The 13,691-nt window shown below is 39.8% G+C and overlaps 1 protein-coding gene across 3 annotated transcripts in view; it reads right to left on the bottom strand.

Moving 5' to 3' along the window:
* Positions 1-10,397: 10,397 nt before the first annotated feature.
* The window catches only part of HMMR (hyaluronan mediated motility receptor), a 30,938-nt gene continuing 27,644 nt past the window's right edge, over positions 10,398-13,691 (bottom strand). For all 3 annotated transcript variants that reach the window (XM_054487353.2, XM_063665335.1, XM_063665334.1), the window contains 2 exons: positions 11,161-11,323; positions 10,398-10,594 (listed from right to left, as the gene is read on the bottom strand). In XM_054487353.2, the coding sequence (XP_054343328.1) occupies positions 10,542-10,594; positions 11,161-11,323 (216 nt within the window). In that variant the 3' untranslated portion in view covers positions 10,398-10,541. The remainder of the gene's footprint in view (positions 10,595-11,160; positions 11,324-13,691) is intronic.

Below are 13,691 nucleotides of genomic sequence, written 5' to 3'. Positions count from 1 at the left end.
TATTCGCCTTGGCCATTCCTGGATTCCTTAGCTCCAGACTCCAAGCACACATTCTTTAGATGTCCTCCATAGATAGAAGTGAATATTTGCCTTGGCCATTCCCGGATTCCTTAGCTCCAAGCACACATTCTTCTTAGACCACAGGGTATTCTCAGGGTATGCTTAAAGTTATTGCTGTCAGGTGCATCTGCCATACAACGCTATTTATTTATTTATTTATTTATTTATTTATTATTTTTAAGACGGACTCTCGCTCTGCTGCCCAGGCTGGAATGCAGTGACATGATCTCGGCTCACTGCAACCTCTGCCTCCCGGGTTCAAACAATTCTCCTGCCTCAGCCTCCTGAGTAGCTAGGATTACAGGTGTATGCCACCAAGCCCAGCTAATTTTTGTATTTTTAGTAGAGACGGGGTTTCACCATGTTGGTCAGGCTGGTCTCGAACTCCTGACCTCAAGTGATCCGCCTGTCTCAGCCTCCCAAGGTGCTGAGATTACAGGCATGAGCCACAGCGCCCAGCTCAGACAACACTTTAAAAAGGAAGATATAAGAATAGCCGACAAGCACATAAAAAGATGCTCAACATTAGAGAAGCAAATTAAAACCACATCAAGATATCATTACATACCTAACAGAATGGGCAAAGTTAAAGACTGAAAGCATCAAATGATAATATAAGGGAGGCAAATTTTACTTCTACCTTTTCACCTTTTCAGGGTTTTCTGGCTAGACTTCAGAATTAAATTAAGGTAGATCAACATACAAGTCTAGTTTATACAAACTTTATGTGGCATGGGCCCTTCCAAAGGAAGTGAAGACCCAAAGATGGAGTTAGAGTTGCAATTAAATACCAAATTAGACAGAATACTAAATTGTGAAAAAGTAAATTTTTGAGGCTAGAAGATCAGTTATTTTAATAAGCTTGGTACAGAATTATCTTGGCATTAACTTCCTATCTTTGGTGATAGGAATGTTACTTTAGTTCTAGTATGGGAGGGCATCATTCATGTGGGAATTTCATCTGCTTTTAAGAAACAGAAGAAAGTTCACAGTGATCTTCTTGTGCCTGCTGTTTTTTAAGTGTCTTTAACTTAAAATAGTCAAAATGCCAGTGTGGCATATTTTGGGGTAGTATATTCTCAACTCCTTCACTAACAAGCATTTTGAATAACTAGAATGCTCTTTTATTGCTAGAGGGAGTATAAAATGATACAACCACTTTAGAAAACTGTTTGGCAGTTTTTATAAAGTTACATGTATGCCTCAGAGAAATAAGAACAATAAGAAAAAAAAGGAAGAAAATAAAATAAAGTTAAACGTACACCTATTCTGGCCAGGCACAGTGGCTCACACCTGTAATCCCAGCACTTTGGGAGGCCAGGACAGGTGGATCACGAGGTCAGGAGTGAGAGACCAGCCTGACCATCATGGAGAAACCCCATCTCTACTGAAAAAAATACAAAAATTAGTGGGTGTGGTGGCATGCGCCTGTAATCCCAGCTACTCAGGAGGCTGAGGCAGGAGAATCGCTTGAACCCGGGAGGTGTAGGCTGCAGTGAGCTGAGATTGTGCCACTGCACTCGAGCCTGGGTGACAGAGAGAGACTCCATCTCAAAACAAACAAACAAACAAAAAACATACACCTATTCCATTATTCCATGTAATTCTACTTCTAGGTGCTTACCCAAGAGAAATAAAACATGTACTTATAAAGACTCACACAAGAATATTCATAGCAGCTTAATTCAAAACAGATTAAAACTGGAAACAACATAAACATCCATCAGCAGATGAATGGCTAAACAAATAGTGGTGTATCTATACTGTGGAGTATTACTTAGCTATACAAAGAAATGAACTATGTAAATGAATCTCAAAGTCATTATGATGAGTAAAAGAAACTAGATACAAAAGAGTATGATTTTACTTATGTGAAATTCTAAAATAGATTAAATTAATTTATCGTCATCTTGTCTCCCAAACCTAATCTTCCTCTTAACCTCCCAGGTTTGTCTGAAAGATACTATTACACTAATTAACTCAGCTAGATTCAAGTATGCATATGAAAATTTATTAGGGCATAAAGATAGTAAATTTAAAATGGATCATTAAAAAAATAAGGCTGTCAATGCTTTGTGTGGAAACTGAAAAAAAATAAGGCTGGATTCTAATTCACTTATACTAAAATAAGTACTTACAAATTTAAAAAGTTGAACTATTATTGTTTCATTTATCATGGTTAAAAAAGTTAAACTAAAAAAGTGGAACAAAAGCATTAGAAGAGTATATATAAAATAATCTTGACATGAGGAAATCTTTTATAACCATATTATGCCATTTAGAAACCAAAAAGGAAAATATCAATAAATTAAACTGCATAGATTTTTGTAAAAAGCTGCACAACAGCAATAATGATAATTAACAAAGCCAAAAGACAAACTGAAGGAAAATAAGATGAAATGTAAAAAGCAATTCATTGTTAATAAAAGTCAAAAGGCAAAAACACATAGGACAACATGCTGGAACTTACCAGTAGTCAAGAAAATGAAAATTAAACTTGACAATATTTTAAATTAACAGATTGAAAAATATCTAAAGACTAAAGCTTTTTATTAAAAATTAATATTTTTGTCTGCTTTGTTAACTATGGTATTTATTTGTCAAGATAGGCTAGTTTTACACTAAGGTAACAAATCCAAGATCACCATGCTTAACCTTAGAAAGTTTTTACTTCCCACTCAGGCTCTACATCAGAGAAGTCAGCCAGATCTCTGCATCACACAGTTTCCCAGAGAGCAGGTCCAAGGAGCTTCCTCCCTTCAGTGGTTTCAAGAATATATGATAAGAGAGCGTTCCAGGCAGATGAATCAAGTGCACAGAAGAAAGGCCTACTCAGCCTGATGTGCTCAAGCATCTGCAAGGAGTCCAGTGTGGCTGAAAAGAATAAAATAGGGAAAGCTGGGCCAGGTGGCTCACACCTGTAATCTCAACACTTTGGGAGGCTGAGGCATGTAGATTGCTTGAGCCCAGGAGTTTGAGACCAGCCTGGGCAACATGATGAAACCCCATCTTTATAAAAAAAAAAAATGCAAAAAAATTAGCCGAGCATAGCGGCACGTAGCTGTAGTCCCAGCTGCTTGGGAAGCTGAAGTGGGAGGATCACTTGAGCTTGGGAGGTTGAGGCTGCAGTGAGCCGAGAAGTGTACCACTGCACTTTGGTCTGGGTGACAGAGCAAGACCCTGTCTCAAATAAATAAATAAATAAATAAATGGAGAAGGAGAAGGAAAAAAGCCAGAGAGGGAAGCGAGTGGAAGTGTGAGACTGTAGATCGATTAGGGCCATTTGGGCCACTGGAAAGACCTACTTCGGCTTTCACCTTTGGCATATCCAGACATCTGCCTGCACTACTACCCACTGAATAATCCCTTAAAGACAGATCAGGTTATTTTACCACTTGCTTACAACCTTTCAGTAACTTCCCATCTACAAGGCCCTGCAGGATCTGTGCCACATCTTTGACTCTACCTTCCTTGTCTGCCCTTCTCCTCAAATAGTATACACCCCAATCTTAATTAGACCCTCATGTTTTCCTCTCTCACAGTATCCTATACCTTTATTTTTTAGCATTAAAAAAGTGTGTGTGACCATTATTTACTTCACATCTATCACCTTTCACTTAAAAACGTAAGGGGCAAAGTCTTGTTCTCCTCTGTGTATCAGCACCAAATTCAGTCCCTAGCACAGGATGAATATTTTATAAATATTTTTGAATATATAAATGAATGAATAAATGAAATGCAGTATAATCAAAATCAAAAGCATGACTTATAGGTGAATCTATTTTATCCTCAGACCACTAAATTCTTAAGTGTATAAATACATGAAGATAATACTTTTTAAAATTGTTTCTCCCAGAAAAGAGAATTGATTTTAAACAATTCAAATCAGTGGGCTATGTGTATATAATTATTCACTTGTTAAAGATAATTAGTTTGGCTTTCACTCTTTTTCTTGAAAACTACAAAGTCCTAATGGATGAAGAGACAATAGGTTGGAAAATGGATGAATGTTACTGTGGCTAGAGATGAAGAGACAAGGTATTGACCCCACCCTCTTTGTTGTAACAGTTTCTGGAAAATCTATTTGTCAAAATTTGCCTTGTGATGGGAGCTTAGATGACTCCTAATTTAAAGGACTAATGAATAAGCTAGAGTTGGAGTCTCAAGTAAAACCTTCATAAGGATAGATGTCTTGGGGTCCACCTTCACCCACAAATAGGTTCTGGGGCCTAGTTTCATATTTTCACCACCTCTGTCATCCTTCTCACCCTGTTTTAGGGGGTGTTCACATAGAAGTCATGAATAGCAGCAAGAAGAGGATCTGAAAGAATGATACTGAGGAAGGAGGCAGGGCATCCTGGCCTCTGTCCTCTCTTGTCAACAGTGTGAAACACGAACAAGTATTCAAGGTTAAAAGTTATTATAGATAAATAGGGCTTGAGTTAGACTAGACAGGGTGTTCAGTTCCCAAACCCAGTCTGATGTTTTAATTGTGATGTTTAATTTTATACATCAACTTGACTAGATCATAGGTTGACCATGGGCACTACTTGAGGCGCTGTCTGTGAGGGTGTTTCTGAATGAGGTTAATGTTTGAATTAGTGGATGCACTAAAGCTGATTGAGGGTCCATTGAGGGCTGAGTAGAACAAAAAACAAAGGACGGGAGAATTAATCCTTTCTTCCTGACTGTTTGAGCTGGAACATCAGTCTTTTGCTGACTTTGGACTGAGACTTACACCCTCTGCTATGATGGTTCTCAGGCTTTCAAGCTTGTGCTGAACAACACCTGCTTTCCTAGGTCTCCAGCCTGCAAATGGCAGGTTGCAAGCCTTCTCAGCCTTCATAATCATGTCAGCCAATTCCTCATAGTAAATCAACTTTTCTATGTATCTCTTACTGGTTCTGTTTCTCTGGAGAACTGTGATTAATACAGATTTTGGTACCAAGAGTTGTTCTAGAGGGACAGAATGTTAAGGATGAGTTTCGTGATGGTTCCAGGGTTTTTGGAATTGGTCCTCTGATCTTATTAAATATGTTAATGATTCTTTCCAGTTAGTAAAGTGAGCACTGAGTGCACAGCATGATCTGGCAATAGAAATACACAAAATAATTGCACTGGCCACTTCTAACCAACCAGTTATAAGAGGCAAGGAGCTGGCTGTGTATATAATTTATTTTTTATTTTTTATTTTTGGAAAACTAATTGTTGATGGCTGTTATGAAACCTTTGTTCTTGTCTTCTTAGTCTAAAAGAACTTAAGAGACACAGAGTGAAGAAGTTGCAGCATTAAGCAATTCATTGCAAAGGAGAAAGAATATTTTGAAAGTTAAGTGCACAATAGATAGTACGTCCTTAGAGAGAGGATTCAGTACAGGCCGCTGGTAAGGATGAGATCACAAAGGGAGCACTAGGGAGACTCCCTTTCTGGGAGTCTTACATGATTAATAAGGGGGTGGGAAGAGGTGTTACTAGTAAGCATGTTCTGGGTGGTCCTCTGGGTGCACAAGAGCAGTAGCTGTACATGCTTGTTCATATATAGCATGTCTCATTAGCATCTTATATCTCCACCCAGCAGTGGGTTTTTTACTATTATAATGAGCAAAGGGTCAGGCTGAGGATAGGTAAAATCAAAACGTATATGCTGTCTACAGGGAAATTTCCTACTGAAGATAGCTTTGCTTGAATTAGCTTGACTACAATGTGAATGCTGGGGCTTATTTTGTTGAAGTGTGTGGTGCAGTAAGCCACAGTTGCTGCATATTAAGGGCATGTTTACTTCCTTGACTACCTATTCTGCCTCATAATGAGTATAATGAGGACAGTTGGTTGTTTCTAATGTCACTGGATAAAGTGGTGCAAACAAAGGTGAGTGTAGGGATTTTTATTCCCAGCTCAAGTGCTCCATAAATAATCTGAAAGCTTCTATGTGCACCCTGAAGAAAACCCTATCTCCTGTAGCCCCAGAGCTGAGACTGTTGAAAATCAAATGCAGCATCTCATCCTGTGACTGGCTGAATTACAACACAAATTAGAATTCCAGCCTTGCAGAGTGACTATTGTTAAAATGAGGGCACTTACTGAAAAAAAAATGGGATTCTATAAATTAGGATTGGGACATATGGGAAGACCTTGATGTAGCTGGGGACATTAAGCCCCTGAATTCTGATGAGTCTTCTTTGCTAGTGGAGAGGCCTCTCAACCCCATTGGAAGCAGCTTCTCCATTTCCACTGATAGTACCCTCCAACCTGTCTGAGATGATTAACGCTGCATTGCCTGAGGAAATTGTAATGGCCTCCTTTGAGGCAGTTGATATGCAAGACAATGTCGGTTCTCCTCCAGACCCAACTCCACCACCCTTCTTTGCTTCTAGACCTGAAACTAGACAGGAACAAAGTGTTACCCATGAAGAGATGTGCTATATTCCAAAGAGTTACTCAAAGTCTCTAATTTATACAGACAAAAATCTGGGAACATATGTCGGAATGGATAATAAAGGTGTTGGAAAATGATGGAAGGAACATAAAATTGGATCAGGTCAAATTTATTGACATGGGCTCACTAAGCAAAGATTCTGCATTTAACATTGCAGCTTGGGGAGTTAGAAAGGGTGCTCACAGTTTGACTGGCTTACTAAAACATGGAAAAGATGAATTGGAAGTGCTGGACATGCCTCGGTTTAATCTAGAGGATGGATTAAAAGGTTTAGGAATATTGGGAAATTAGATTTTTCACTTAAGAACTACTCTTCCACACTGGGAAGGTCAAGAAAGCATACCTTTCACCAATACTATGAGAAACAAATTTGCGAGGAGAGCTCCAGCATCTTTTTCAGAACTGTGTGATGGCTCTTCTCTGTAGGCCAGAGCTCACTGCAGTCACTGAACTGCAAAATCTAAATATAATGGAGGTAAAGGATCCCAGGGTGGCAAGGGTCAAGTGATGGGACTCAACCAACCAAAGGCAAGGTGAAGTGGTTATCATAATGACAGAACCAAAGGAACAATCAGAATAATCTGACTTGTAGACCTATGCTTTGGCTAGTTGATCATGGTTTTCCTAGAAGTGAAATAGATAGGAAGCCTACTGAAGTCTTACTTGATCTGTATAAGCAGAAAACTTCTAAGTCAAGCGACAAAAGTTGAACTTGAATCATAAAAACAGAATTGTGGTCCCTTAATTCCCAAACTTGAGCCACTTTATAGAGCCCAAAACCCTTCGATTGAAGGGGAGGACCTCAAGGGGACCCTGGTCCATAACCAGATGTTTATACTGTTAGTCTTTCTCCTAGTCCTCCGCAAAGGGACGTACAGCCTTTACCAACGTAACTGTGCATTAGAAAAAGGGAATAATCAGATCTTTTGTGAACTAGTGGACACTGGCTCTCTGAAGTGACACTAATTTCAGGAGATCCAAAGTGCTACTGTCAGGGTAGCAGCTTATGGAGGTCAGGTGATCAACAGAGTTTTAGCTTAGTTCCATCTCACAATGGGCCCAGTGAATTCCTGAACCTATCCTGTGGTTATCCCCCAGTTCTAGAACGTATAATTAGAATACAGTCAGCAGCTGACAGAATCCACACACTGGTTTCCTTACCTATGGAGTGAGGGCTATTATGGTGGAAAAGGCCAAGTAGAAGCCACTAGAACTATCTGTACTTAGGAAAATAGTAAACCAAAAGCAATGCTTAATTCCTACAGGGACTGAAGAGATTAGTGCCACCATAAGTACTTGAAGGAAGGCAGGGTGGTGATTCCTACCATATCTCCATTCAACTCGCCTATTTAGCCTGAGCAGAAGACAGATGGATTATCACAAACTTAACTAGGTGGTGACTCCAATTGCAGCTGCGGTACCAGATGTATTGCTTGAGCAAATTAACACAGCTCCTGGTTCCTGATATGCAGCTACCTGGTATGATCTGGCAAATGCCTTTTTCTCCATCCCTGTCTATAAGGCCAACCAGAAGCAGTTTGCTTTTAGCTAGCAAGGCTAGAAATGCACCTTCATGTTCTACCTCAGGGTATATCAACTCACCAGCCCTGTCCAAGATTGTTCACAGGAATCTTGATTGCCTTTTCTTTCCACATCACATTGGCCCATTACATTGATGACATTACGCTCACTGGACCTAATGAGTGAGATGTAGCAACTACTCCAGACCTCTTGGTAAGACATTTGCATGTCAGAAGTGGGAAGTAAATCCAACAAAATTTCAAAGGCTTTTTCATGTCTCAGTAAAATTTCTAGGGGTCCAGTGGTATGAGGCATGTTGAGATACCCCTTCTAAGGTAAGTTTTTGCATCTGCCCCCTCCTACAACCAGAAGAGGCATGACATGCGGCAGGCCTCTTTGGATTTTGGAGACGTTTCCTCATTTGAGTTTGTTACTCTGGCCCATTTACTGAGTGACTTGAAAAGCTGCTAGTTTGGAGTAGGACTCAGAATAGGAAAAGGTTCTGCAATAGGTCCAGGCTATTGTGTAAGCTGCTTTGTTGCTTGGGACATATGAACTTGCAGATCCAATGGTATTTGAAGTGTCAGTGGCAGATAGAGATGCTGTTGGAACCTTTGGCAGGCCCATATAGATGAATCTCAGTGCAGACCCTTAGTATTTTGAAGAAAGACCTGTTATCCTATGCAGATAACTACTCTTTTGAGAAACAGCTCTGGGCCTACTTCTGGGCTTCAGTAGGGACTGAATGCTTACCGTGGTCAATTAAGTTACCATGTGACCTGAGCTGCCCATCATGAGCTGGGTGTTATCTGACCCACAAGCCATAATGCTGGATGTGGACAGCAGGAGTACATCATCAAAGAACGTGTTATGTATGTGACTGGGCCCAGGCAGGACCTGAAGGCAAAAGTAAGTTACATGAAGAAGTGACCCAAATGCCCATGGTCCCTGTTCCTGCTACCTTGCCTTTTTTCTCCCAAGCTCATGGAGAGTTCCCTATGAGCTGACAGGAAGAAACAACATGGGCCTAGTTTATAGATGGTTCTGTGTGATATGTAGGCATTACCTGAAAGTGGATAGCTACAGTACACCAGCCCTTCTCTGGGACCTCCCTGAATGATAATGGTAAAGAGAAATCCTCTCAGTGGGCAGAACTGTGGGCAGTGCACCCGGTTGTTCATCTTGTTACCCCATCTTGGCTAAAAGTAGAAGTCCTGAAGCATTTTATTATTTATTTATATATTTTTTAGAGATGAGGTATCACTATGTTGCTCAGGCTGGTCTTGAATTCCTCCCGCCTCAGCCTCCCAAAGTGTTGGGATTACAGGCATGAGCCACTGGGCCCAGCCCATTAAACCATTTTATTTTATTACACAATTTTCCTAATTTCTACGTTTCTTCTGAACTTAATTTAAAAAACTGTATTTTAAAATTCAACCATGTATTAAGATCTAATAAAATAATTATGAAAAGCAACTCTGATAGTCCCTGTTGGGCCATCAGTGAGAACACATTATAAAAAAGGTAGCTTATAAATATCATACCAATGATATGTGCAAAACGGGCATTTTAGAGACAGATTTACCACTTTCTAAACTATCTTTTGTGATTCTGGGGACAAGGTGGTGTGGGTAGGGTAGAGATGATAAATACATCTTACATAGAAGCATGAATGTAACTTCATAAAATACAAGCTGAAAAATTAATTGGTTAAATGACTTACTGTGTAATTTTATTTCATATTACACAAATGTTAATCAAATGCTGAGTAGACATGCAGATGACAAGCAGCATATGACAAACTCTAAAGAAATAGTTACATGCAGAGTTTCTCAGATTTTTAGTGTATCTAAGAATTAACTGAAGAGTTTGTTAAGAATGCAGGCTTAAAGGCCAATCCACAGATTATAATTTCATACAAATAGGATGGAGCCTAAGAACCTGTAAATTATTAAACAACTGATTAAAAATAGAGAGGTTTCTATGAAGTTAGGCTTGTCCTTATTTCTTATTTGAACTGGACAAGTCGAAGGATAATTTCTTATTTGAACTGGACAAGTAGAAGGATAATAGGTAGGACCAAATGAGCATTATCAGAATCCAAGTAGAGGCAATAATAAGCCAGGGTGTTTTAGCCTAGCTAAAGAAGCTCAGACTAGAAAAGACCTCCAGGATCAAAGTGAAAAATCTGGGGTTTAGACTCTTGAAACTAAGGTTTCAGAACAGGAGGATAATAATACGATACTGACTTTTAAAGGAAGATTGAGTTGATGAGATGCATTCTAAGCTGGAAAGCCAGAGAAAGGGTTCAGAATGAGGTGATAAAGGTGAGCATTAGGGAGGAGGTATTTGCAAGAAAAAATAAAACATCGAAAGACACTTTGGTAAAAAATGTTCCTTTCACATATTTAAGGATTGGCAGTTAAAATTAAATACATTATAAAATACCCATGTCAAATATAATAACAACAATATCAATAACAACAATACGAATGAAATCATCTTCAACAGGTTTTTCAGATGTTTACTTCCATGATTCTTGACACTCCATAGGAGTTCGGTAACAGTTTGTATTGCCTAGAAGAATTATTGAAAAAAGTATTGGTAATCTAGATTAAAATGAATTTCTCCATCATTATAAACTAAAAACAGGCCTTGTATCTTCTTTAAGGCAGATGAAGCAATATATTCTGTAAGATAATTTTTAGATTTCTTTATCATTTCAACCAACTTTAATTGATTGTGAAAGACAAACATTCACAGTCAAGAAATAAGAAATTTACTTCTCTAAAACTACAAATTAGAAAATGATTAAGGACCTAAGAGATATTTAGGTTAAAATGCTAAGGGTATTATAGAGGGAGTAATTTGGGGTGTGTGGACAGGGACAAAATAGTCATGCAAAGCTTCAAGGAAGATATAATTTGATCCAGCCTTGAAGAACAGGCAGAATCCAGGTATACAGAAAAGAAAGCATAGAAGGAGGAAAAAAACAGTCATTGTACACAACAATCTCAGTAAGAACTGCTTTTATCAGAAGGTGTCAACAAATTTTCACAGTTCATAAAATGGATGACTTGCTAAATGCTATAAAAGCAAATCCAAAGGAAGAGGACACTTTTATGCATTTATTCATGTCTTACCTTCTTTTAATGGGGTCTTCAGGGCAAAATTTTCTTTACTTTCATGCTGAAAAGCCTTTGAAGGATCAAAGTGTTTGATACCTAGGACTTTATTCAATTCCTCTTGAAGTTTTGTCTCACTTTGTTTTTTTTTAGCAAGCTGACAGCGGAGTTTTGATACTTCCTAGGTAAAAAGAAATAATAGGTAATAAACAATTATTAAAGATTATGTCAGTGAAATGTGTTACCAATGTTGTGGGCAAATTCCAAAGTTGTTTATGTATTATCACACTCAACAGCAAAAATCACTACTAGACACAGGCTTTAAGACTGAATTACAAAATGACATGAAACAGCTGTGACAAAGAAGATACAGTCTTTTAAATCTCCTTGCCCCTCTACAGCTACAAAGCTATTTTTCTGATAAAAGTTCAACTCAAAAGTAATTGCTGAGATGGACTTCTGGCATGACAGCATGAAAGTTCTGCTAACCTGCTCCCTAGTGAAACTAAAAGTTATAAAATGTTAACCAGTTAAAGCCTCTGCAAATTGACCTAAGGGAAAAACAGCAAATGAAGAAACATCTATTCAAGAAAATCTGCAAAAACTTGGTGAAAAAGAGAGTCTGCAGTATTTAAGCCAAAACTCCTTCCCCTCTTCCCACTCCCAGCTTAGCAAGGCAAAGTCTACGCCAGACGGCTACAGCCAAAAGCACAGGGCCCTCTTTTCCCCCAACTCTGAGTCAGAAGCTTCCCTCCCAGGAGGCCCAGGACATCAGAGTTTCTCATTTTGTCCCCAGCTCCCTGTGGCTGCGGTTATATCCTGGACAAATGCAATTGTGAGGTGGGGGATCCCTTCCTTCACTCAACCCCATTCATGGAACAGGGGCTCACCTTGGGCACAGTGTGTTGAAAATGCTGGGCCCCGATGACTTTTTCTCTGGCTCATGAGGGGGATGGTTCTAGACCAGGAGGTGAGTCAAGAGGGCCTGAGGCTATTCCTCATCTCTTACCCACAAGTCCACTGAAAACTCAGCTCCTAGGGCAGAGGATGTCACTCAGAGAGAAAACTGCCATTGTCCCCAATTTCAGCTCTAGTCCTGGCTCAGGGATATTGTCGGGGGAGGGGGAAAGAAGGGCGGAAAAGACAAGTAGGCCATAAAACAGGTAGCTCCTCATTTCTTTTCAAAGGAACTGACTTCACCTGCAACAGAGCTTGGAGAAGCTGAAGCCTAAGGGTGCTCTAAAGCAGGGGTCCCCAACCTCCGGGCTACAGATCGAGACCCATTCAAGGCCTGTTAGGAACCCGGCTGCAGAGCAGGAGGCAAATGGTGAGCCAGGAAGCATAAGCATTACCCCCTGAGCTCCCCCTCCTGGCAGATCAGCTGCGGCGTTAGATTCTCACAGCCGTGTGAACCCTATTGTGAACTGCACATGTGAGGGATCTAGGTTGCATGCTACGTATGAGAATCTAATGCCTCATGATCTGAGGTGGAACACTTTAATCCTAAAACCATCCACATCAACCCATCACGAGCTGGGTGATCCGGTCTGTGGAAAAACTGCCTTCCACAAAATTAGTCCCTGGTGCCAAAAAGGTTGGGGAACCATTAAAGAACAGTGGTGATTATAGTGAGAGAGAATTGGGAGGAGATTTAAGATACAGGCTGAACAGTACACTAGTTAGTTTGCAGGAGAAAACTACGGAATAAGACAGCTGGGATGAGCCCTTCTGTAGTCAGAATAAATATCCAGCACTGCTCTCATATGTAACCCCTACAAAGGAGCCAGAATTTGATTGGATTAGTTTATAGAGCAATTTATGCCCTAAGGCACTGTTGCAAATAATCAAGCAAGGAGCCAGCATCTACTGGAGTTTACAGCCACTACGTTCACGGAAAGAGAGGAAGGCAGCCCTACCAAAGCAAGTGTCATCCCAGGGTAATTGTGGGCACACCTAAAACTGTACCTCCCTGAACAGCAACATCAAAGGCACAACACTGTAGGGGTCTGGGGAGGTAGTGGGATAGGTTTCACTAAAATAATTGAGCCACTCATTAAGCAAACAAGCAAATAAAAAGCCCCAAAAGGAGGGGGATCTGTACCCAGAAATGCTACAATATATGATCTAAAAATTTACTTTCCAGTGAAAAATTACAAGGCATGCCAATAAACAGAAAAGTATAACCTATACATTTGCACAAAAGGAGAAAAAATGTCTGAGAGTAATTGGATGTTGGATTTTTCAGCCATTAAACAAGGGCTGAAAAACCACCTATTGAGTACTATCCTTACTACCTGGGTGACAGGACCTGTCATACCCTAAACCTCAGTATCATGCAATGCACCCATGTAACAAATCTGCATATGTACCCCCACATCTAAAATAAAAGATGAAATTATAAAAAAGAAAAGTTCTTGGCCATGTGCAGTGGCTCAAGCCTATAATCCCAGCATTTTGAGGCCAAAGCTGGTAGATTCCTTGAGCCCAGGAGCTCCAGACCAGCCTGGGCAACATGGCAAAACTCTGTCTCTACAAAAAGTAATAAAATT

Source organism: Pongo pygmaeus, chromosome 4 (assembly GCF_028885625.2).
Source record: "Pongo pygmaeus isolate AG05252 chromosome 4, NHGRI_mPonPyg2-v2.0_pri, whole genome shotgun sequence".
In the NCBI taxonomy this organism is placed as follows: Eukaryota; Metazoa; Chordata; class Mammalia; order Primates; family Hominidae; genus Pongo; species Pongo pygmaeus.
This window is presented reverse-complemented; position numbering and strand designations above follow the sequence as displayed.